Raw genomic sequence first — 25757 nt, forward strand, 5'->3', positions numbered from 1 at the left:
TTTAATCCAGAGTTGACTTAATGCCAGGGTGTTCCTCACTGTGTGAGTGAGGGGAGCATGCTGCTGGCTGTGCAGTGACTTTCAGGCCAGCTTTTATCCAGTTAAACCTAATCCAAAGCTCATTTTTGCTAGTGACATGGAAGCCCAGGGGCACTTTGGTTTGAAGGCCCTTCAGTGAAGGCTTTGGACGGCTCATGTTCCTTCACTGTCCATTGAGGCAAAGAGCATGGCAGCTCCTGGCACAGCAACAGGGTGTTTGGTTCCTACTCACTGTGACTTTGCTGAATTAAAAAGTGAAAAACAAACAAATGCAAAGGATGACTTGTCCAAGAGGATTGCTTTGGAACCACTGCTGTTTATAAAAAGGAAAATACTTGAGATGAAATGTGATCTTTCAGCATCCAGATTCCTCCAAGGATTTGTAACTTGCAGGATCCGGGTCGGGCCAACTGAAAGCATTCCTCAACAGGCCTGACTGTTGCTGATGATGTTCATGTGGTAGAACGAAGCACTGTGAGGAGTCTTTCCTTTGCCACATAAAGAACCACCTGTGTTAAGTGAAATTAAGTGTAATAATCTGTCTGAGTATCTTTACATGTTTTTCACATGTCCTAGACAGCAACTCAGAATTCCCTGGGCTGTGCAGGGCCAGTAGATTACATGGTGCAAGCTATACACAAGGCTTGAGTTTATAAAAAAACTGAAATAGGACTTGAGCTGTTTGTTTCCTAGAGGATAACAAACAGGAGTTTGTGGTAGCCTCTATCCTGAAGAATCCTCCTGCTGTGTCCCCAGATCATGGATCAGACCACAAACTACCAGCATATTAAGGTCAATGGATACTAACTGCAGGTTACCCTCATGGGCAGCTGCAAATGGAGCAAGGTCAGGAGCAAATTCATGTTAGAGGCACCCTTGCTGTGGAGCAGGCAGCTAGAGGGGATCTCCTTTAGCAGGAGCCTCACACTGAGCCTGTGTTGGTGCCCATCAGAAACAGGGTGCTTATGGGAAGAAAGACAAGTAATTGGATAAAGACTGGTAATTTCCAGTCACTGTCCCCTTGTACCAGCTCTCTTATCCAAACAGCCCTGGGAAGCCTGTGGTGCTGCTGGCCTGGGTCTGAGGACTCTCCTAGGAGAGGACCACTGTATCCATAACCATTCTGAATTAGCCACCTCCAGGGCAGATTGTCACTGGTGGTGTTGGGTCCCCACGAGATTCCTCCCTGGGAGTCCCATCAGGGTGTCAGGGAATATCACAGGGCAAGGCAGTGCAATACACTGGGTGCAGTACAGTTTTGAAAACAAAATGAGCCTGCAAACAGGCTTCCAGAGCTATTCTCCCCCCTCCATGTGTTTTGGGTCCTCAGGTTGGCCACTGGGATTGCATAAAATGCTTCTGCAGAACTGGTTGCCATTCAGCTGTGGATGGGGCAGATTTGTGGCCTAAGAGATTCCACCCCACACCTTCACCCCCACCCCATAGCTGTGTTTGAGAGACCTGTGTGAATGCTTGGGCACTGGTCATGTGGTTGTGAGAAGGGTTGGTGGTAAGGCTCCTTGCAGCTCTGTCCCTGAATTGGTGGTGTTTGGGTTGATGTTGGGGTGACTTCCTAGCCCAAGCAGGGACATCAGGATGGGACCGGTAGACTTGCCTTGTTTGGGAAACACTGGCCACAGACAGTGCTGTGTAAACCAGACTGGGGCAAAAAATCTCCCTTCTGTGTGCTTCAACCAGTGTTTGCAAAACAGCCTGAGCAGCTGAGTGCCTGTGTGAGCACAAGGCATTGTAGGGGCTCTGTGAGGCCTTTGTGCCAGAGGTGGGAAGGGCTGCAGCAGGAATGCTGTGCAGGCACATTGGCTCTCCCCAGCCAGGGCAGCACAGTTTGCCGGTCACCAGAGAGCACTGATGGCTCACCTGCATTCCACTCTGAACAGCAGGGGTTTGAAAGCTGCCCTCAGACTCCCTTTAAAGCAAATGTGGGCTCTGGGGGCTGGGCTGGGTGAAAGAAGAGGGACATGGTTAGATAGGAGGGAAGACACTTCTGCTGCAAATCTTCTGAGAGGTTGGGAAGTGGAAATGGTGATGGGGGCAGAAACCCTCCAAAATTCGTCTGACGAAATAAACAGCACTTGGGCTGAAAGCTCAGAACTTTACTTTGGCAGCTGAGACAGGCCACATTATCTAATGTCCACTGCTGTCCAAAACATACCGATGGGGAAATGTTTTCTTAGTGGCCTCTTGTTTTAAAAAATAATAATAACATGGGGCTGCCTGCCTTTGCAACAATTTTGTTTTTTCTGTGCAGATTGTAGTGATATGCATTAACTGGTTCTCTTTACTGTCTTACAGTTTAAACTTCCAAAGGAGTACAGCTGGCCTGAAAAGAAACTGAAAGTTTCCATCTTGCCAGATGCCGTGTTCGACAACCCACTGCATTAGAGCTGAATTACACTATTCTAACAACTGGGAGAGCCAAGTTACTGTCCATTACCCAGTGACTCACAGGATAATTAATGCAGTAAAAACTCTGCCTGCAAATAAAAAGAGTTTGCTGCACAACCACTGCAAACAGAAGAGAAGCTACTCAGCACCAGCCCAGACCGAACTGAGCCCTTTCCTTTATCCTTCCCAAGGCTGAACTCTCTGGGAGCAGCCTGCGTATGTGTGAGTGCGAGTGAGAAATATTTAACTATGAAAATTAGTAGTAAGAATCCTTTCTCTCTCCTAGCTGCAGAATTCCCCTCTGCCTTAGCCCAGGGTGTAGACGCTCTGCACGCCTGTATTTACACATACATTTCTGCCAGGTGCGAGCCTATAATCCATGGATTAAATGTTCTTTACGTGACTCTGGAGTCCTTTTGTTAGCCAAACTTTTACTGACTGCAGAACTGTTCTTCCATGTGCTATTTTTTTTTCTTTTTAGAAACGGAATGGTATTTCCCCTGTTTAAAGGAGGCCAAAAGCTCACATGCTTGAAGCTGAACAGATTTAAAGATGAACTTTCTAGTTCAGTCAAGAAAAACAAATCCAGATCCTCCCTGCCCTCAAATTAGGCATGTTTTAAGTGTTGGTCTTGGTGCTATTAGCTATGGTATCACTGCAAACAGAGGCAACTTTATTCTCGTGCATCCTGTCCTTGTGCCTGAACCCCAGGGAAGGTCGCAACCTCTGGTTTTGCACAAGCAGGAGGAAGAAAGCTACCGGGGCGGGGGAGATCTCCTGTTTACAGTGTGTTTATCTTTAAAGAGATACTGTCAAGTATTTTTTCCTTGCTATTGTACAGAATTTGAGAAGCTAGAAAGGATCATTTGTTCACAGGGACAACTTCAGCAGCTCTGCAGGATCAGGGGGCTGCTTGAAAGCATGTGAAGTGGAGATCTCTGCTGCCCTGGCACAGCAGAAAGGAGTCTCAGCCTCAATGAAGCCAACTATTCTCCCTGTTCCAACAGGGTTGTGCCCTAGTGCAGCTCCATTTTCCCCTCTAGCCTCGCTGTGGTGGCTCTTGTTGCTGACCTTCCTCCTTTCAGATGGGTTTGAACTGTAAAGCATCAAAACCAGTTTGAAAAGACACTCTCTAGATCCCTGTGGCTTCCTCCTTGGAGCAAAAGGAGTGTGCAGAGGAGCCAGTCTCTGCAGTGCCAGGTTGTGTCTCTGCATCAGCTGCTGGCCCTGTGGATACCTGCAGCAAACACCGCAGGCTTTACCCCCTGCTGCTGCTGCTGCAGGGTGTTTCTGATGCATATTCCCCAGCCTTCCTCTACCCATTGTCTTTTGGTGACAACTCTTCACTCCTTGTCAGGGGAGGTGCAGCTTTCCTTCTACCCCTTTCTGCCTACAAGATAACTGGTGGTTTATGCACACTTGCTGTGTGATCCTAATACAAGTACAACAAAAGCTTTTAACACTTAACTCCCCTGATCAAACAGCAAAGTCCAGGAGGCCTCACAGTACCCTGGGGTTGGTTTTCTGTTTGTTTTCTGATTTAATTCCTTCCCAGCACAGCCAGCTTTGATGTTTTCTGCATATATTTGAGGCTGGTTAGTGTTGGTCAAGAAGCAGAGCTAGGAGCCACAAAGCTTTCCTTGGACTTGCTACAGAATTCCTCTGTGGCCTCAGGCAAGTCACTCAATGTCTCTCTGTGCAGAGAGGGTGACTATTGACTAGAGGGCTGTAGGACCTACCGAAGCATGCCAGGGTTTGCAGGGGAGGGCGTGCTTTGTGTACAAAGTAGTATTTGTATTATTATAATTGTTTTTATATTATAATTTAAGGCAGGCCAAATGCAGGGTCCAACACTGCTCTGCAGAACCTTCCTTTCTGCAAAGCTATGAAAGCAATTTACATGTAAATGAGTTTGTCATTTTGTCTGAACTCAGAGGATCATCTTAAAATCCTGCTGTGAAAGAACAAACTTTCAGATATCTGCATGTGCCAGCCAGAGTGATTTCTGTGCTGAGGCAGGCTGCATTCATCCATGGGATCTCTTGGCCAGTTTTCATTGTCCTGGTTAGCACTAAGCATCCCTTCTGCACTGTAGATGTATGTGCAAGGGACAGCGTGGGTGAGAAAGTGCCATGAAAACCTACCAGTCCAGCTTCAAAAACAATGTGCCCAAGTGTCCCACCACAAGATAATGGGCAAACAGATAATTGGGGCAGTGGGGAAAAGGCAAGGGCAGCAACTACAATTTTGTCCCAAAGCCATCCAACAGTAGCCCATGGATGCTCTTGCACGAGCTTGCTGGGGGTGCTGCAGCAGAGCTGGCCTGTTGCCACAATGCTGGCTGCTCTTCCTTGTTTCCAGATGCTAGCTCTCATTAAAAGGAGTTTAAAATCCACATCTTGGTGGAGAAGGGACATTTGGAAGGTCAATTGTTGCTATTCCTGCAGAGATCAGCACGGGGCAGAGAGAAGTCCATCAGACCCTCTCTGGGCTCTGACACACATCTGGAAAGCTTGGGACCTCCTGCCCTATGAACTCTTTGAGCCTTCACGGCAGGGATCTGGTGCTGTATGCAGGGAAAGCACCTCCTCCAAGCTGGCTCATGCTCCAGTTCTGCCTTTCTCATGCAAGTGTTTTCCTCACTGTATTTACTCTCATCAGATGCTCTGGGCTGGGTTTCCATTGACTTCAGAGGGAGCACGCTGAATGCATGTGATAATCCACCCAGTATCCTTGTGTGTGTGTGTGTATTTTTGTTCCATGTCATGTATTTATATATAGTTCTGTGTATTTGAGTTATGAACAGGTGGCATGCCAGAAATCTCTATTTCTGAGACATTTTCTCACAGATCTTTGCTGGTAGCCAGATAACAATTGAGGGGGGAAGGCTTGAAGGGAAGGAAGTGAAATCTTCCTATTTAGGTAAGGGGGGAAATATTAGACAAATAATTGCTAAAATAGAATTCTGTGTCTTATTGTTAGAGCAGCTATGAGAACCTGGTGAAAGTCAGCCCTTAAACTACGTGGTCGTGTTGCTGCCTCTCAGCAACTTATCTAAGAGTAAGAAAGTTGCAGTTACTCAGTATCCTGAAGAGCTGGGCAGCCACAGGACATCCCCTCACGATTCACATAAAGTTTGCAAGTGTGCCAAAGGCTTACTTACTGCCAAGTAAATGAGATGTGAAGTTTGGATATTTTCATCTTGGGGCAAGAGGACATGTCTGTGTGTGAATGAAATGGAAAAGAAACCTTTGTATTTTAGTGAGCAAGTAGTTTGAAAGAGGGAAGTCATCAGTGTTAATAAATGCCACAGTTTTTTGCTAGCTCAAACTTGATGAGATGGTAGGACCACTTGTGCTGATTTTTTCTCAGTTGTGTAGAAGGCCTGAAGCAGGTTTGTATGGACCCAAAACCTGTGGGGCTTGTGCTGGCTAAAGACAGTGACCTGGATGGAAATGAAAACAGTTTAGAAGCAGTGAATACAGGATTTCTCTCTCTTGAAGAAATCTGGCAATGCAGGTCAATTCAGATATTTGGAAAGATGAAGAGCCTTGAAAATCCAGCATGTGACAGCAATTCTGAAACAGGAGAAGTCTTAAAATCCAGGGCTACTCTCTCTCTCTCAATTTCTGATTAAAAACAGGACAAGGAATGTATAATTTCAGTATTAAAGTATGTAGGGTGTGATCTGAGCAGAGCAGTCAGTCTTGTAGCTGCTGTAACCATATTTTCAGTGGCTTAGATAGATGGTGCCTGCTGTGTCTAATTCTTTGAGGATGGTGTATATTGGTTTTACTCTACATGGAATTGCCAACAGTGATTTGAAATTATATTCTGAAGCTCTTCACTTTAAATATTCAGTTGCTCTTGGATGGCTTTTGAAATTACACCATCAGGTCATCAAATGGTCTTGGGAGAAGTGAGGGTTGTGTTGTTTTTCATCTGGGACCAGTAGAAATATTTTTTTTAAAAACCCAAAACACTTGAAAGCAATACTTGGCTCTTCCCTCCTCCTAGGTTGGCATCCAGAGTCCATGTCCTGCTTTGCCAGCTTGTACCTGGCCAGGGCAGGGCAGCATCACATCAGGTGGGGAGCAAAGCTTCCGGCCAGAGGAAGCCCTTAGACCGTGTGTCCAGTTTTCCCTTAGCCCAGAGCATGGCCTTGTGCCTTCTGGCTCCACTGTATCAAGTCTTGGGGGTGTATTCAGCCCCTACTCCACCTGGGCAAGGTGAGGAAGGGTTCCAGCACCAGGAGAGCCCTTCCACCTCCCAGGGACTGGGTGAGTGCCCTCCTGTGAGAGAACACATTGTGCCTTAAATTTTCCTGTGAGTGAAGCTGCAAGGGCAGACGAATTGTCAAGCAACCAAGAATTCCTTTCTGTGCATCTGTCCCTATTAATAAATGCCAGCCTGCACAGCAGCAAGACTGTATCCAAAGCAATCTCAAAATCCACATTTGCCTATGGGGTTCACCTCTTTAAGATTTTAAAGTTGGATTTAAGTCTCTCGACCTAACAAGCTCTGTTTCAACCCACTATTTTTATAACATTTTTTTCTGTTGTGCAGTGTCTGCTTGTTCTCTCTTCTTTCAAAAAAACCCAACCCTTGTGTTTGACACGAGTCCAAAATTTCAAATGGAGAATAGGCCTGAGGTTGCAAATGTGTTTTAAACGTGGTCCCGTATCGACTTGCCTCTCAGGCAGTGAACCTGTCGTGTACTGTGCTTCACCACCTCTTCATTTCTACCATGATTCTGTTTCCCCTAAAGTCGCTGACAGACCATAAAATCATCAGAAGTGGCACATCAGTTCACAAATGTCATTTTTAGTCTGCTGTGAAGGGGCTGCCCTATCCCTTTCCCTTGCTGGAAGACCACAGCATCATTCACCTGCTCGTGGAGCCCTGATAGCAGGAGAGGATCCTCAGCCCAGGAAGGGCTGCACATGGCAGATGTGGCTGGCCAGGGCCTGGTTGTTTTCAAACTCTCCTGATGCTGTGCTTACCTTCTTGAAAAAGAGGAAGAGAGAGAGAAACAAACCCAACCTCGAAAAGCCAGAAGAAAATTTCCTGCCCATTGTCGTGTTTTGCAAACACTGTTCTTTTCTCTTGCTCTCTCCCTCTGCTCCCGACGAGGCTGGAGATGAAAATGGCTCCTTTGTTCCTTTCCCTGGGGCCCAACTGCAGCGAAAGTGCGGCTCCGGAAACTCCAGAGCACGAGAGCCAGGGTGGGAGGGCCCGAGCTGTCACCCTGTGCGGTGGGTCCTACCCAAACACGGCTTGGTGACAATGCTCCAAGCAGGGTGGGAGCAGGAGGGCTCCCTGGTGCTGGTGACGAGGCTCCTGGGCCTGTCTCTCTACAGAAGCAAGCAGGATGCAAAACACACAGGGGCTGAGGAAGGGGAGGTGGGTGTGAGTGGCCATGTTGTCCTGGTAGGGACTGATCACAGGCTGGGGCACTCTGGGCTTTTGGCTTTCCCCAAAGTGGGAATCTGCAGCCCCGTGGAAGCAGGCAGCATCCTGCTAGGGGCTTGTAGTGGTGCCCTGGCTCCTGCACTGGGATGCTTCTTGCACCCATCCAGCCCTGTAGTCCTGGTGCTGTGAGTTTGGCCACAGTCATACTCCAAACCCAAGTTTACTCTGTCAAAACCCTTCTCTTGTCCAGCTCAGGTTGGACACACTAACTTTTCCCTTTTTTTAAAGGGATGGAGGTTTTGCCTCTTGCTGGGGACGCTATTTGTTTTGTGTGCTGAATGGGAGCAAAGGCAAGGTTCCCAGGACAGGGGACACATGAGTGACTGGGACCACAGCAAACCCTGACCTCTGGGGTTGCCCTTGCAGCCCTGGGGTGAGCTTTTCTGTCCTTCAGGCATGTACATGTGTGTGTGTTTGGGGGTGTGTGCGGGTGTGTGTGTGTGGTCTGCAGACGCAGGGGTCATGTGGATGGAGGAGCCCCAGGACACTCCCAGCGGGGCTGGAAGGAGCCTGTGCTTCTGTGGCCGGTGTACCAGTACCTTGTAGATGGCCTTTCTTCCCTCTCCCCTCCTCCTTTTTTTTATAAAAGACAAAAAACAAACAGAAAGCTAAACTAGCAGAGGTTTTTAAATATTTTATATTAGTTTCTAATGTAAATTCTTACATTGTTATTGCAGTGCTGGGTGTGTTTCGCCTGCACGTGACTTTTTGTAATATTTTTGTGAATCACTAAACATTTTTTTTCCTCCCGTGTATTCTAAGTGCATTAAAGGTATTTGCAGAATTGTCAGTGTCCTTCTCTGCGGGCAACACGCTGGGACTGACTGTCTCCTGCTCAGCTCTGCGACTCCTTTGGCAGCTCCTTCTCCTCGATGACACCTTCTTCCCTGCTCCCAGGGACGTGGGGTCTCTTGCCCAGACCTCTGGACTACAAGTGTGGGAGGGAAAGGGATCTTTTCTTCCCCTAAAAACTCAGCAAAATTACTGGTCCCAGGACCTGCCAGATTCAGCATCTTCCATGAGCATCTGCTGGCAAAACCCTTTGAGTCAAGGCAGCCTGAGTGCCCTGACAGCCAGGGTTTTCCGTGCTCTTTGGACAAGCTGGAATAGGGAGTGCTTGCACGTGGGTCCAAGGATGCAGCCAGTTGGCTGAGAGATGGCAACCTCGTCCACCAGCACAGGAAGGAGGGAGCTGGGGTGAGTGTCAGGTCAGGTCCGTGTTCCTGTGCTCTGCCAAGTGCCTCCTGGCTTCAGTGGGATTTGTGGGGGTGTGGATGTGTGTGCAGAGACTGCATATGTTGGAGAAGAGACACAGCAAACACTTATGAAAAAATATTACTGAGCTAATGTTGCAATGATTTCCCAGTAACACAGAACGATTTTGCAGTAATCTTTTTACACTCCTCAGTAATAAATGCCTTTAAGGCCAGAGAAAAAGGGTGGAATATCTGGGCGGGGGGGAAGGGAGATTGCAGTGCTCAGAGGAAGGATGACAGAGAAAGGAAAGGATGCATGGAGAGCCAAAATCCAGCTTTAGGCAGGTTTTGCACTTGCTCTTCGCAGGTGTTATCTCAGCCCACCCTGCATCAAAAGGGGAGCAATCAGCAGAAAGGGTTTCTGCAAGGATTTCTTTTCCTTTGAAGTTTGGAGTGAAAGCCATCCTTTTCCTGAGACCTCTCCCACAGCTGCATCCAGACACAAACTGCCCCAGCCCCAGTACAAAGCAGTGAGATCTCCAAGCTCTGCCAGTGCAGAACAGCCCCTGCTGGACGTGACAAAGAGAACATCACCTCAGCTTGGTAAGGTTTCACCATCTCACTTGAGGAAATCTTGATGGTCATTGGGGTTCCCCAGTGAGGCAGCCCAGATAGGGGCTTGGGGGGAGAGAGGCCACCCACAACTCGTTCTTTGGCCCAAGACCTCCTCACACCTCTTGCCTTCCCAGTTTTTGAAGCATATACAAGCACGGGGCTGCCCCTTTAGGACATCCCAGCAAGGGACCCCAGGTAATGCTGGCAACCCTCACCGTCAGCCACTTGGTAAATTTAATTAATGAATTAAACTATCCACTTGTGCCTTTCCTGTGGCGGCCAGGCAGTCCCCCCTTTGCAGCACTGCATCCCAGCTGATTCCTCTGTTCAGCCCCAAATCCGGAGGGGACCCTGGAGCTGTGGCACAGCGGGGTGCCCCCCTCCTGCTGGCACCCTTCCCCCCAAGGCCCACCACAGCACGGCTGTGCCCAGCCCAGGCAGCCTCGCTGCTCTGCCTGCACCCCAGCCAAAAGCACCTTCGGGCAGTGAATTTAATTAAGGTTTCTGAAAAGCAGTGTCTGGGAGCCCCTCCTGGATCTGCGGCTCTGAACTTCATTAGGAGCGGTTTGTTGCTAATAATGCCGGCAGCTTCTCTAATTAATAATGGAAGGGCTGTGAGCAGATGCCAAGCCAGGAGAGGGAAGGATTTGTTTGTTTATTTCGCTCCTCTCTCGGTGTTTTTTTTTTCTGGAGTGTAGAGAGAGGGCTGGGGCTCATTTCCCATCTGAGAAGTGAATGGCAGTGCCTGGGAACCTCAGTGGGGAAGAGGGTGCACCTGTGAAGCTGAAGAGGGAGATGGAATGGGGTGGGAGATGGGCCCCCATGGGTGGAACAGAGGAGCATCCCCACAGCAAGGGGCTCCTACTCCTGTGGTGCCCCCTGTCCATCCAGGACAGAGCCAACATGACTGGACTTGGGCACCCAGGAACAGTTCTGACCCCCAAGCCCCTCGCAAAGCATCACCCCCACACCATGTCCCTTCCCATGGCACATCCCTGTCCCATGGCATGTCCCCTAGTTCATGGCAGGATGGTGCAGACATGGGAAGGAAGTGTTCTGCATGCTTCAGCCCCGTGCACCACAAGGATGTGTCATACAACACCCAGAAATGTGGGCTCACAGGAGATCAACACACCACATCCCTTTGGGTTTTGTTGTTTGGGGTTTTTTACCCTCTTTTTCCCTCATTTCTCTCCTGCTTGCTGTCTGTCCCAGATGATGTTTGTGGCACTGCTGGCCACAGCAGTGCCTCGGTGCAGAGGAAAAGCTCCTGACACAACCCAGTGCATAGGACCCAACATGTTAACACCCCGTATGCCTGGGGGCCCGATGGCCAAGCCATGGCTGGAGAGGGTCCCAGAGCAGCCAGGCTTGGCCAGATCCTCTGGCACAGGACAAGTACCCCCAGCCAAGCTTTGGGGACACCAGGGAACCAGCAGGTATCCTTGTCCTGTTGCTTGTCACAACCTCAGGTCTGGCATAGGAAACCAGGACCTGGCAGGAGTGGGAGGAGACTGTAGGGACACCCCCTGCATGCCCCAGCTCCCTGTCTAGGCACCCACGGCTTGCCTAAAAGCTCCAGCTTCCTCCAACAGCTTTCAGAGCAACTGTTCCTGCTGTCAGGCAGGGTTTGCACTGGGGAAAAAAAATGGCATTACCTTGCCCTGTCACCTCATCGCTCACAAGAACTGAAGCAGTGTTTGGACAGGCCACAGCAGCTCAGCCACAGTGGCCTCAGTGTAGGATTTGTCCCCCCTGTCCCCTCCATGCCCCACTGCTCACCTGCCACAGGGAAGCACTGCCTGCAGCTTCATTTCAGGCAGCAGCCATTGCCACTGTGGCTTTCCAAGAAAGCATACCTCAGGTTTGCTTTTGTTTTTCCTAGGGGAGGAGTATTTTTAATGCCCTTTCCCAGCATTCTCATTTCCTCAGACTTTCTACACTCTGGCCACAAATCATAACCCGCTGGAGGGCAGCAAGCAGAGCTGTCCTGTGCTGGAGATGCTCCTGCTGCAGGAGATGGGGTACCCACTTTGGAAGGGCTGGACAGCAGGAAGCAAAGGAAAAAGCATGGTTAGATATTAAAAAATCTCCAGGAGTGTCCAAGGCCAAGATGACCTGGGAGACCCAGCTTGCTGCCTGGGCTGGGATCATCCCTGTCTGCTTAATGCACAAATCCCTTCTGTGGCTGTTAAAAATGCTGGAGCAAGCGTGGGGCCATGGCATCTCATATGCCCCACTTGCTTTTTGAACAGGAATATTATCAGAAGCTTGCAGCAAAAGGGGAACATAAAGGCAAAAGGGCTCAGGAGTGGTGGGGTGTCTGGGCTGTGTGACAGGGAGCATCCCTGGGGCACAGGGCGCTGTGGCAGCCTGCCCAGCTCCAGCACAGCCAGCTGAACAATGCTGCGAGGCGTTGGGAACACGCTCGGCACTGGGAATCCCAGTCCTTGCCTTAAAAGGAGATTTCAGCGAATGATTTTATTGGAAAATTGTTTTCTGATTATTCAGCTTGTTGAAAGTTTCATTTCATTATTTGCAACATGGTGGGAGGGGGGCTTCGGCGGCACTGGAACAGCGATGGCCAAGGATGTTTCCGTGAGTTTCCAGTCCAAAAGAGCCCATTAAATCATCGTGTTTTACCTCCTGTGTTTGCAGAGCAGAGAATTTCCCCCAATTCCACTTGCATTTAGCCCAATAACTTGTGGTTTTGATTCAAGCGGGCAGCCCAGGACGACGTCCTGTCTCGGCTCGGTGACTTCAAGAGAGGAAGAATCTCCCACTGACTTCCCTTGGCTGTTTGTCCTGGTGGCCAAAAAAAAATGCACCCCTGAGAGCAACACCCCACTGCCAACTTATTTCTGATGCAGCTGCATCCTGCTTGCCTGGAGCCTCTTTTGGATGAAGGGGGATGCCCACATCGCCCCTCAGCTGGTGCGGGTGTGCCCTCTGAGCTGCATGGATTGATACAGAACAACAGCAGGGTACCCCCAGCCGGCCCTTAGCGAGCAGCTCAAGGGTTAATAAACTTCAAACAGATGTGACCAACGTGTCAAGACATGAGAAGTACGTGGTATGGATGTTTATAAGCGCATCGACAGAAGGCATTCATAAAAGGTTATAAACTGTGGTAATAAGCAACCCATCAACTTGTTTGGACTCTAACACTTGATTAACCATTTATTAAAAGGTGCAGTAATCATTTATAAGCCATAAGTGGGACCGAACGTAAAGTATGACTCCTTTTATGTTAATAGATGCCTCAAGAATTTCCTCTCCCTTTCTGACATGTTTTGGGTGGTTAAAGGCTAACCCTGGCTGCCAGGTGCCACAGCCCCTCCTTAGTGGTGTGCATTAGCTGGATTCACTCCAGGAGCCTCCCACTCTCCTGACACCCATGGAGGAGATGTGGGTGTCCCCACCACAGGTTTGTCAGGGCCCTGGGGTTTTGTTTGTGGAGGGCTCTCAGTTTGTTCTGGCCAGGCTCTGGGCGACCTCCAGCAGCAGTCTCTCCCCTCAGAGACTGGCAGCAGGGAGGGATGGACAGAGAGGTGTTTGCTGCCAGCAGTGCAGGGGGCAGCACAAGGTGGTGGGCAGCAAGGGCAGCCTGGCAGCTCTGCAGGGAGAGCAGGGCCATCAGATGCAGGAAGAGCTCAGGCACTTCTCCCAGGCTTTCCTGCAGAGCCCACATCGGCCCTGCTGCCCACAGGTCCCCACTGGACCCCAAAGGAGGATCTGTGGGGGGACAGTGGGCACCAAGCGCTGAGCTGAGCAGAGTGGATCATGGACAGGGAGACTTCAGAGGGGTTAAAACCACCTGCCTAGAGACTCTGGAGCCCTGGGGTGCCCAGGGGAAGGAGAGAGCACAGAGAGAGCTGGGAACCCCCTCCATGCATTCCCCATGCAGGAGTCTGTTCAAGCCCCAGGCTGCCAACACACCAGGATGAGACTGAAATGCCTCCAACACAAAAGCAGCTTCATCCTTCTGTAAACAGGACCCTCCTTTTTTGTTTGCCATCACTCTCCTACCCCCAGACAAGCTGTGTTTTCCTTCCTGGTGTCTTAACAAAACCTAAACCAATAATTGCTCCCATTACACAACCAGGAGTGACAGTTTATTAGCCATGCTTCCTGACCTAATTTATACCAGTGCTCTCCTGCTTTTCCCTTCACTGTGGGCAAACAGACCTTTAGGCTTTCTGAGAGGAAGTTTAAACCCCAGTAGCAGTGAGTGCATGGGCCGCAGCTCTGGAGCAATCCCATGCCCTCACCTGCCTCAGTTTCCCCCAGCTGCATCAAACTGGAGCCCTGTGGCACCACTTGGCTTTGGGGCTTTAGGTTTGGGGTTGCACAGGGCATGGCAGCCTTGGCTGCTCTCTGCCCTTCACGGGAAAGCCCAAGAGCTCCCTGGCAGGGGGCTTTCTAGCAGGAGTGTGGCCCTGGGTCATTTGGCTGGAGCCAACCTGAATTGCAGGGAACATGCAGAAAATGAACAGGAGGGCTGAGAAACTGATGTGAAGATTGCAAAGATTACATCTTGTTCTGGGCAGGGGCCTTCTGGTGGGAGAGTGGCTGAATGGCACTGCAGATGGGAATGGAGGTGGTGGGATTGTATCCTGCTCCCGTCCTGTCTCCCATGATCAGATTTGGGGCTGGCATCCTCACATCCCAAGCTTGTTGCTGGGCTGGCAGCACTGAGGAGCTCCATCTTTCCCTCAGGGAAATGCCTCACTGTGGTGTGGGATGCTGTGCCAGAGATGGATGCACCAGGGAAAGGGCTGGTGCAGGACTGGGCCACTGGTAGCCATGGGCTCAAGGCAAAGGGCTGCTGCTTTCTGCCCTGGCCTTGAGGGCAGCAAGGGGCTGTGTGTGTGTCCCTGCACCCAGGGGTTGGTGACACAGCAAAGCAAGAGCCCCAGGGCAGGAGGGTTCACATGGTCACTTGGGAGGCTGTAAATCCTGACCTCACCACTACAACACAGATCAGGTGGGAAATGCCTCAAAAAATGACTTCTCTACCTGTGGCACAGCCTGGGCTTTGGGGACTGCCAGCCTGGATAGACTGTGGGAGCAGCCAGAGGGATTCACTGCCAGAATTGCCTTCCCTTTTCCCAGCATGTGGTGGGAGACTCACCACACTGGGGTCTGTCATCGATTGCTACCATCCTTTCCAGACCCCTTTTAAGATGAATGAGTTACTTTTAACCCCATCCAGTACATTTTTCAGAGTGCAGTGGTGAGACTGCCCCAGAGCTCTGCTGAGGAAAAAGAAATACCGGGCAAATTCCAGGGATGGTGGCTGCCCCAGCTGCTCTCCCTAGCTATGCCCTGTAAAAGGCTGCCCAGCTCTGGCAGCACTTCTGCAACTGGCAGCAGAAGGTAAAATGAGATCAAGCTGCATTTTTTCCCCTTGTCCACCCAGCAAACTATTACAGCTTTCTGCCAGGTCCTGTCCCCTGGGTCTCAGGGGAAGGAGCCGCCCCAGGAGGGGGAAGAGCGGAGGAGCCTGTCTGGCCGCCAGTCTCCATCATGCTCAGAAAAAAAAAGAATAAGAGAAAATTGTGCTGGATTTTTTTGTTTGGTTGTTTTGGGGTTTTTTTTAATATATATGGAGGTTTTGTGGCTTTGACGCAGTTTCCTGAAAATCCTGCCTCATCCTGCCAGGGACTGAGCAAATGCACATCCCAGCCCTCGGCATTGGGGAGAGAAGGAGGAGAAGCCAGGGAGGGAGAGAAGAAAGCCTTTGCCAAACTGGCCTGACCAGAATGTGACACAAGAGCAGGAAATGAGTCACGCCGGCAGGGCAGCTGCTCCCAGGCATTTGCATAGAAAGAAACCCCACCAAGCAGGGAACTACACCGGCCCTCATCCGGCTCCCCCTGCTCCAGCCCCGCAGCTGCCGGACCCGCTCGGCACTCACCAGCACCCAGCAGCACCCCGAGCTCAGCCAAGGGGGTGAGCCCTGGAGCATCATCCCTGCTCCACAGCTGGCTGGCTGTGCAGCCCTGGATTTGGCCAGTCAACCTCAGACTGGGCTGTTACACCCCAGAAACCAAAGCAGAGCTCTCCTCCAACACCCTGACATGCAGTCCCCCCTTGGCCAGCCCTCTATACCCACTTTGGCCCATGCTTTAGGCTCGGGGAGGAAGGGAGAAAGCCCAGCATTTTTGCCCCAAGAGGAGCCCCAGCTGCACACCCATTGCACAAGGGTAAGGCTCTCCCACAGGGCCTTGCCATCCCTGCACCCAGCACACCATTCCAGACCTGCTCCCAGCTTCCAATGTTACATGTGGGTGTCTCTGGATCCCAGTGCCTGTGGGTCTGGGACCTGCTTTGTGTGCTGTGGGGACCAGGCTGCACACCCTGCTTCTGGTCCCTTTTTATTAATGTCAGAGACAGGAGGTTTCCCCTGCAGACACACTGCATACACACACGTGCATCTTCTCCCAAAAGGTTTCGGGCTGGGAGGATGCCACAGCAGGCAGGTGACAGTGTGTGAGGGACAGGTGTGACTCCAGGGCACGGCTGGGCACAAGTGGTGCATGTTGGTGGTGTGTCCTGGGCTGGGCCTGCAGGTGACCATGGGGACCTCTGTGTTGTGCCTCTTCCATGGGGCTGTTTCCCTCCTCCTCCAGCCCAAACAGGAACAGGGGATGGCCATAAGCAGACAGATTTAGTGTTGGAAACCAGACTGTTGCTGCCCTGCAAGTTCCTTACATCCTTAAACTCAGCTTAAAATTTAAACAACAGTGAAAACCTTAAGCGTGTTAATCACATGGAGGAGGGTGGAGGAAGCTTTCTCCATCACACAGAGCCACCTCACCAGCCTGACATGGAAGGGGACAGAAGGAGAGCGATGTTTTTCTCTGATGGGTTAATTGAATTATAAATGACCCAAGAAACACAGTACTTTGTATCACTTCCAGAGGGCTCGAGGCTTCTGGGGAAGGTGCAGGGCTGGATGCCAGAGCCTTCAGGAGTGTTCCCAAGGGAGGGTGGTGGCAGACAGGGATGGTGTCACATTAACAGCCAACTGCTCTGTAAACCTGTGCAAACACCTTCACTCTACCATCAGCTCAGCACGGTCCCAAGCCCCAAACACCAAAATGAATTGGGTACCTTGGCTCTGTGGGGCAGCCAAGTTCATCCCTGCTCCCAGGGACATCATCTGTACCAGGCAATCCCACCTCAATGCCAGACACCAGTGACAAGTGCCCGGGCATCGTGGCTCTGCAGGGAGTACCTGCAGTCCAGCCAGTGCTCACTGAGGGCTCAGCAGAGATGCTGACACCTTACTGGGGAGATGGAGCAGGGAGTGGTCTTTCCAAAGGAGGACTAAGGGCTGCTGAAGGGAGACCTCTGGCAAAGGGGAATGATGGCCTGGCAGTGGCTGGGAAAACTGAGGCTTGGGGGAGGTTGAGGGATGAACACCAGGACTCAGCTACAAACCATCTCTGTGGCCCCTTGGCGTGGTCTGGGACCCACACCAAGATCCTGGTGGAGGGGAGACTGAAGCATGGGCAGGCTTTCTGCAGCTTGCTCCTGCTGCTGTTCATCAGCCACCCAGTACTGTCAGGAAGGGGTGTGGGAGCCGTGTAGGCAGAGGGGGCCCTGTCTACAGCCTTCCTCCAGGCAGCTCCTGTGGGTTGTGGAAGGGCTGCCATGCCCAGCCTGGCTTTGGGGCTTCCCTTGCCAAGGGAGTTTCTCCGGCATGGGCAGGGAGATGGCATCATCCAGATGTGGGTATGATGACAGAGTGCCAGTGCCAGTCCCAGTGCAGAGGGATTCCCAGCCAGAAGTAGGGTGCATCTTTCAGCTTGGCTAAGCCCCATCCCAGCCACCTTCCTCTTTTAAGTACTGGTAAATACCAACCAGCTTCCTCAGCACAGCCACAGTGGGAGTACAGGGGGCCTGAGGAGAGCCCTGTGCTGGCTGGGGTGGGGATGGTGGCTGTCACTGGAGGCTGTCTGGTACTCTGTGTGTTTATAGAGAAGTGAGAGTCATGAATAGTTTTGCGCTGACTTTTCGAGGAGAGGTTTGCCTCCACACGGCCTCCGCCAGTCGCCTGCGGTTCTGACACATCTCATGCTGCCCTGCCCAGCTCCCACCAGCCCTGGCTGACAGCTGGCTGTAAAACCCTGGAGGAGAGGTACAGCCCATGGGCTCCGAGGCCTGGCACAGGAATTACATGGCAAACTGCTCCCTTTTCAGGAATCGGCACTTGAGCCCCAGGAGGGCAGGGATGGAGGGGGGCGGCCAAGGGGTGACACGGGGTGAGCCCCAGCAGAAGCCATCGCTGTCTCCTTATCACAGTGTCTCTAGGCAGGGCCTGCTTACACACAGGGGGTTCCTGTAAAACACAGTGTGGAAAGAGCTGGATAATCCCCACACTGGGAGTGGTGTGGAATGCTCATCCCTCCAGCAGGCTGCCCTGGGTGGTCCAAGGCACTGGGATATAGGGTGCTATAGTAGACACTGCTCAGTGGTGTCTTCAGACGTTTGATGCTGCAGATGGGGAATTCCTGCTAAATCCCTCCCAGAGGCAAATTACCATCACAGAGCGTCACCCAAGGGTCAGGTTTGGGCCAGATCCCGAAGCTGCTGACTGAGCCTTTGCCCTCTTGTCACTCCACCACAAACCTGACTGTGGACCCTGAGCATTTTTTGATGTAAATACTTTGTTTTGACCCATTGACGCTCTTGTCAGCGCAAAATGGATTTCCACCAGCAATGTGCTTTTTTCCCAGCAGCTTGGCACATATGGCAGGGGTTAGATATACAGTGTCCCACAAAACAGCTGCGGAAACATTTGGTGGGAGAGCTGTTAACAGAGACACCTCTGTGCCCCGAGCTCTGGCAGAAGGTGCTGGGGCTTCTGGTTTGGGAAAGACCCCAGGGGACAAACGGCTGTGGCTCTGCACAGGGAGGAAATGCATCTAAATGCAAAGTAACAGCCCATCTAGAAGCCAGCCAAGAGGACACAGGAGGCTCTTGAGGGCACTCATCCCAGAATATTCTGAGTTGTATGGGATACACAAGGATCATCGAATCCAACTCTTGGCCTGCACAAGACATCTTCAAGAATTAAACATCCTCAGTGTGCCTGAGTGTGTTTTCCAAATGCTTCTTGAACTCAGGCAGGCTTGGTGGTATGACCACTTCTTTGGGGAGCCTGTTCCAGCGCCCAACCAGAACCTTTTTCTAATATCCAACCTCAACCTCCTCTGACACAACTTCAGGCCATTTCCTCGGGTCCCGTCCCTAGTTGCCAGAAAGAAGAGACCAGTGCCTGCCCCTCCTGTTCCCCCCGCGAGGAAGTTGTACACAGCGATGAGGACGGTGCCCAGCACCAGCTGTGACCCAGATGTGCACTGGTTCCAGAGCAATCAGCATTTTACAGACTGGCACCCTGAGCAGCGCGGGCCGCACAGGGACGCCGGTGGCCGGGCGGGGTGGCCCTACGGCCGATGCAGTGGCCACACAGGACACGCCAGGCGCGGCCTCCTCGAAGGCAGCGGCGGAGACCGGCGGCTACCGGGCCCCACCGCGGGCCGTGTCCCCTTTACGGCGGCGGGGCTGCGGGGCGGGGCGGGGGCGGTGCCCGGTGACGCGCGGGGCGGTCCCGCGGCCGGGGCGGGGCTGCTCCCGCCGCAGCACAGCGGCAGCTCCGAGGCGGCGGCGGCGGCAGAGCCCGGCGAGACCCACCGGCACCGGCGCCTCCGCTCCGCCCCCCACCCCGGCCGGCTCCCGAGCTGGGCGGGGCGCGCCCGTCCGCGCCCCTTTCCCCGGTTGATCGATCCCCGCGGCCGCCGCCCCCCATGGCCGCCCCGCCCGCCCCCGCCGCCGCCCCGGCCCCCGCGCCGGAGCTGAGCCCGAGGCGCCGCCCCCCCTTCCCCTTCCCGCTGCGGGGCTCCGCGCCCCCACCCGCCTCGCTCCGCGTTCCTCCCCCCCCTCCCCGGCCGCGGCCGCCTCCCCGGGGGCGGTGGGAGGAAGCCGGGGCGTGGGGCTCCGGCGCCCAGGGCGACCCCAAGATGGCTGGAGGAGGCGGCGGGGGCGGGCGCGGGGGGCTGTGCTGAGCGGCCCCGCCGGGACGGGACGGCTCGGCTCGGCTCGGGCTCGCCTGGCCCCGCAGCCCCTCCGCAGAGCTTCGCTGGGCAGGCGGAGGAGGTGGCTCTCGGGAGCGGGGTTGTTCTGGTGACTTTATTTATAATTTCTTTTTTTAAATACCCTTTTTCTTCTTCTTTTTAATTTTTAAAAATTTATTTATTTTTTAATTTTATTTTTAACGCGCTCCCGGTCTCCGTTCTCAGCCGGGCAGCTCAAGATGGCTGAGAGCTGACTCGGCTCTCCCGGAACCGCTCGCTCCGGCCGGCTCCTCCCGGCTGCCCGCCGCCGCCTCGCCCCTTCCCGGCGGGGCCGCGCCGGGGAAGGCAGCGCTCCGCCGCCGGCTCGGGCGCCGTCCGTGCGCCCCGAAGCATTGTTACCGTCGGGGGCTTGCGACCCCCGGGCCGGCCATGAGAGCGGGCTAGGACGGACCCTCCGGGCGCCTTTTTCCCCCCAGCCCTGGTGGGAAGTGAGAGCAGGTTGATTTGGGGTCCGCGGGGCTCAGAACCCCCCGTGGCAAAGCCCGTCCCCTCTCCCATCCCTCTCCAGGAGCGTTGGAGGAGCTGGGCGGGCTGTGCTGGGCTGGCGTTTGCTCTGAATGACCGAGCTCTCCCATTCAAGACCTCGCAATCTCGAAGCAGGCGAGAGAGCTTTTTTTTTCTTCTCTTTTTTTTTTTTTTTTTCATGTCTTGTCTTTTTTCCCCTCTTCCTTTTTTCCCGACTGCTCCTCCGATTTAGAAGCAAATCTCGGGGGCCGCAGAGAGAATTCGTTTTTCCGCCATCGTCATCGTCGCTATTATTATTATTTTTTTAATCTTCCTCCTTTTCCCGTTTTGGATCTTAACCCTTTGATCTGTTTCCTTTAAAAGACTCTGATTCCCAACTCCCATCAGGGGGAGAGGGAGGAGAAATACAGGGAAGGGAAAAAAAAGGCCCGAGCGAGTCGCTGCCCTCAGCTGTTGGCCAGGTTTGGTGGGGGACAAAAGTCCCTTTAAAATATTGAATGTCAGTTGCAAACCTAAGAAAAGAAAAATCTGATCCGGAGCGCTAAATTTAGGAGCTTTATATGGAACTTGGACTCTGCTGCTGGATTTTGTATGGATTTTTTTCAACGTTTGGTAAGTTTCAGCTCACCTTCTGGGGTAAAAAGGAGCAAATGGCTTTTAGGGGTGGTTAGGACTTCGGGCTGTAAGTCCAACAGGATCATGTTGGGGTTTTTCTGATCATTTGTGTTGTTTTTTAACGAAGCGATGGGGACGTTGCGTTTTCTTGCCAGATATTCCTAGAGTGCTGCTCTGTGGCTTATTTTATCCCCGATTTTAAAATCTGCTGTGGTTTATTATTTATGGCGTGTGCTGCGGGGAAGGGGGAGCCTGTCCGTTCACCCTCAGCCTTCCCCTTTCAGGGAGGACAGACCCCGGCGTCCGCCCCTAGACCGCACTGAGCGACCGAAGCGGCTGGGGGGAAGCGTCGACAGAGCTGCCGGCAGAGATGGCCGAGAATTGGAAGAACTGCTTCGAAGAGGAGCTCATCTGCCCCATTTGCCTGCATGTCTTTGTGGAGCCGGTCCAGCTGCCCTGCAAGCATAACTTCTGCCGGGGCTGCATCGGGGAGGCGTGGGCCAAGGAGTCAGGCTTGGTGCGGTGCCCGGAGTGCAACCAGGCCTACAACCAGAAGCCCAACCTGGAGAAGAACCTGAAGCTCACCAACATCGTGGAGAAGTTCAACTCCCTCAACCTGGAGAAGCCCCCCTCAGTCCTGCACTGCGTCTTCTGCCGCCGGGGCCCGCCGCTGCCGGCCCAGAAGATCTGTTTGAGGTGCGAGGCTCCGTGCTGCCAGTCCCACGTCCAGACCCACCTGCAGCAGCCCTCCACGGCCCGGGGGCATCTCCTGGTGGAGGCAGAGGACGTGCGGGCCTGGAGCTGCCCCCAGCACAACGCCTACCGCCTGTACCACTGCGAGGCCGAGCAGGTGGCCGTCTGCCAGTTCTGCTGCTACTACAGCGGGGCCCACCAGGGACACTCGGTGTGCGACGTGGAGATCCGCCGCAATGAGATCCGGGTGAGTCCAATCATCCTGGACACTCGGGTTTGCCCAGCCTGGGGACCGCCCAGCCACCCTCTTCCCTGCCATGTCTGTTCCCCCGTGTTTGTGTACGACCTACACAAAATCCATCCTGGCACTGCTCCTCCTTCCGCCTGGGGTCCCCCTGTGGCAGACATGTTGGGTGGCCTCCCAGCCAAGCAGTGACGGAGCCCGTGGGTGCCAGGGGGGCTCCCCAGGGAAGGTGTCTGTGCTGGGGGGCCTTTGTAACTGTTGAGCTGTGGGTCCTACAGCCCCTTGCGTGTGCACTCTGCGGGGAAGGGTTGCAGTCTTGGACCAGGGGTGTTTGGAGGGGCCGTCTGCCAGGTTTGTTCTGGGCTATGCAGCTGTTTGGGGGAAGGCAGAAGAGCTGCCTGCTGCTGAGGTCGAGTCACCCCAAAATTGGGCTTCCTGGGAGGACAAAGCGGCTGCAGGAGCAGACCCTGTCCATTGTAAGGCCTGTGAATGTCAAACTGCCTGCTCTTCCCACTGCCTCCCACTGGGGCCAGTGGCTGCCATCCTCTTCCCCCCGGCAATGGAAGAGCTTCGTGTCAGAGACCCATGACGTGTCAGAGACCCATGACGTCTCACTGGTGGGGATTCAGTCTTGGGGTTTGGCCAAATAATGTGATTTTTTTATTGGGGGCACAGGGCTGCCTCTCTCCCTAGAGCAGCTTGGGCTGTTGTGCTGGATTCGAGGGAAAGCGGGTCTGTATTTTGCTCTTGGCCAGGCCATCTGGCAGGAGCTTTCACCCCTGGCTCCCCACCCTTCAGTTCTGGCGGGCATTTACCAGCCCTGCGGCCAGCCCTGCCCTGACCCTTCTACCACCCTCCCCCTTTTCAGGGTTGCCCCTCCGCTCCCCCTCCGACCCTTCGAAAGAGGCTCGGCGCTTGTCTGCCGAATAAATATTTAACAATGAATTGAATGGTGATTACTGTAAAATGGGGATGATTTCCTGTGTATTTTAATGTTGCCAAAATGAGTCACCATTTAGCAATAAAAAAAACCGAAGAAGTAATAAATAAAAATTGCAGTATAATTACTTTCCAATTGGATGGCCAGGCCTGGGAGTGGGGCGGGGGGGTGCAGCTCTGTGTAGAGAGGAGCCAGCCTGAGCTCACAGGAAGGTTATTTTCCTCTCCAGGTTTTCTGGGGGAAAACCAGGGACCTCCGCGGAGGTGCCAGCAGCTCCGCCACACACGCTGGAAGGGGAAAGACCCAGTCAGTCTTTTGGAGAAGCGCTTTTCTGCTTCTATTTATAGGGAGTCATTTTGGTTTCCCTCTGCCAGGGTGGGGAGCCACCTCGGGAGGGCTGTGCAGGACTGGGATGGGGTTCTCATGTGCATCTCCCAGGAGCCTTAGCCAGGGACCGAAACTATTTTTCCAGGTCCTTTTCCAGGACACTTTGATCTCATTTATTCCCGCTCTTGCTGCATGTTTTTTTTTTGTTGTTGCTGCTGTTGTTATGGCTGGATGTTCGCCGCTTCTTGCGGATGCACACTGCTAATGACCTGGCAGAAATCTGCCACTGCCTAGGCTGGATTTTGGCCCTGGCGTGAAATTTTAGGATATGTGACCAGACACCAAAAGTGTTAGACGGTTGTATCGTAGAGCTATGGAATTATTTTGTGACCTTGGCCAAATCCCTCGGTACCTCCATCGCCACGTTATCTTAATTTCCTTTCTCTGTGATGATAAGCTTGTCTCTTCCCGCTGGGCGCGTGGCTCGGTTGGGTGCATGGAGTCTGGGTCAGTGAAGGACAGCACCAAGCTGGGGGACAGTGTGCCCAAAGGATCCTCCCTATAGTTGAATCAGTTCTTCCATGAAGTGGCTGGAGTAGGGATGAGCCCCTGGGAAAAGCACCCAGCAGGTTGCCAGCCCTTGCTCCATGGCTGGGGCTGGGTCTCCAGCTGAAAGCTGCCAGTTGCCAGCCAGCAAGGAAGGTGGCCTCGCCTTGTCGGCTCCTGAATTAGGGTACATGAGCTCAGTTGGTGACGGCTTCCCGCCTGCGGGAGCCGGGCCCGGGATTCCTGGCTGCTTGCTCACCCTGCAGCGGCGGTGAGCCACACTTGGAGCATCCCGAGAAAAGATGGACTGGGACTGGGGGGCAGATGAGTAACACTGGACTTGGGAGGTCCGGGGGAGGCCCCATTGTGAGAGGTTTGTTCCATGTGTGGCTTGTGTTCAGAAAGCCGTTAATTGAGAAATGAGTCAAAGTTGGGAGGATCGGAGCCCTGACCTTGGTGCAGGGGACTCACAATTGTGGGCGTTGCAACACCAACTGGCTGTGGAGGGGATGTCCCCCATGGTCCGGAGGAGGGACTGGAGCCTGCAAACGCTCCCCATAAACTCTGCTTTTTTATCATTTATTCCTCTGGCTGTCTTGCCAACCTGCCTCGAAGGACACCTTACCCCTGGTTACAGACCGGTTTGAAGGGGAAAAGGGGCTCAAAACTCCTTGGGGACAGCACCAGCACTTTGTCAGCTGAGCTGGCAGGTGGGGCAGGAGTGCTCTGGCTGGGTGAAGGAGGCTGGAGGTGGGTGTCTGCCAGAGAAAAGGGGGTGTCCGTGCAGGGTTTGCCTGAAGCAGAACATGCGCCTGGTGGGTTTGGGGGAAGGACCCCGCTCAGCGTTAGGTGCTGCATAAACCCGCAGAGCCCTGGCTTGGAATTAGTTGAACTCCACGGTGCAACTGTAATACAAACAGTAAATAAAATATGTGGTTAATCTTTCTTTCGTGGGCGTATAAAGCGCTTACCTCCCCTTCCCCCCGTGAGATGTTTTCTCCTTTGTTTCCTGTTTTTGTAGTGCTTAAAGAGGAGAGGGGGGGAAAGAAAAGCCAATAAGGCGCCCTCTTTTTTTTTCTTTTTTTTCTTTTTTTTTTGCTTCTTCTCGTTTTGTTTGTTTCAAGGTCTCAAAATGAAACAGTTTTTCTTCCATCTTTGCCTTTGCTGCCCTAGCCATCTGCCTCCTGCCTGCATGGGGGAACCTGCTTCTAAGGCCGGAAAAGAAAGTTGCTCCAGTGCAAGGTTGATGTGTTGCTTTTTATTTTTTCTCCATCCAAAAAGGGGAAAAATACATTGCTGGGATTGGAGTATGGGTAAGAAGTCAGGAGTCAGAGAAAGAGACTCACGTATGGGGTATTACCATGGTTGCCCTGTCTTTGTGAGGGACATGGTTGATTGAAGCCAGGTACATCTTAGCTTGCTCAGAGGTTTCCCAGCTGCCAGTCCTCAGCTAGAGGTGCCACCAGTGGAAATGTCTTGGGTAGAGAGGCTCTGCTTCTGTTTTGTTTTGGGGGAAGGAGATAGATTTCTCCCTGTCCTAGCTTCCCAGAAATCCCTTCACATTCTGAAGATATCTGGTGGCTTTGAACATTAAGTGGGAGAAAATGCATTGTGGTGCTGAGACCTGGAGGAAAACATTGGGAATCCTCCTGGAGGTATGTAGGAACTGCATGCAGCACTGTCCATGGAGCAGTGCATATTCAGCAAATCCAGGGGGACAGGGACCAGGCTGCTGGCTCCATCTGCAGTTCAGTGGGTTTGGGCTTTCTTCTTTGGCAGCACCCCACATAAGGTCAACTCATGCTTTCTAAATTATGAGAACAAGGAAAGCTGAGTGCTTGGTAGGACTACAGGAAGAGATGGATCTCAATTCTGTACCAGAAACTCTGGTACTTTGGCAGCTTTAGCCGCTATGAAGTCCTACATGGCATCCCCATGCTGCCATCAGTGCCAGGGATGTTTTGCTGGGACCAAGGGAGTCCCACTGGTAGGGAAGCTTGATATCAGCTTCTCTGCTAGGCTTCTGGCATGAGTTGCTCTAGGTTGTTTTACTC

At 52.8% G+C, this 25757-nt stretch overlaps 2 protein-coding genes across 3 annotated transcripts in view; both read left to right on the top strand.

Annotated features, from left to right (window-relative positions):
* Positions 1–8702, top strand: part of SUFU (SUFU negative regulator of hedgehog signaling) — an 88198-nt gene extending 79496 nt beyond the window's left edge. For both annotated transcript variants that reach the window (XM_030950733.1, XM_030950734.1), the window contains exon 12: positions 2353–8702. In XM_030950733.1, the coding sequence (XP_030806593.1) occupies positions 2353–2442 (90 nt within the window). In that variant the 3' untranslated portion in view covers positions 2443–8702. The remainder of the gene's footprint in view (positions 1–2352) is intronic.
* Positions 8703–19594: 10892 nt separating this feature from the next.
* The window catches only part of TRIM8 (tripartite motif containing 8), a 30510-nt gene continuing 24347 nt past the window's right edge, over positions 19595–25757 (top strand). The window contains exons 1-2 of the mRNA XM_030951319.1: positions 19595–20950; positions 21238–21893. Of these exons, the coding sequence (XP_030807179.1) occupies positions 21324–21893 (570 nt within the window). The 5' untranslated portion in view covers positions 19595–20950; positions 21238–21323. The remainder of the gene's footprint in view (positions 20951–21237; positions 21894–25757) is intronic.

This window comes from Camarhynchus parvulus, chromosome 6 (assembly GCF_901933205.1).
Source record: "Camarhynchus parvulus chromosome 6, STF_HiC, whole genome shotgun sequence".
In the NCBI taxonomy this organism is placed as follows: Eukaryota; Metazoa; Chordata; class Aves; order Passeriformes; family Thraupidae; genus Camarhynchus; species Camarhynchus parvulus.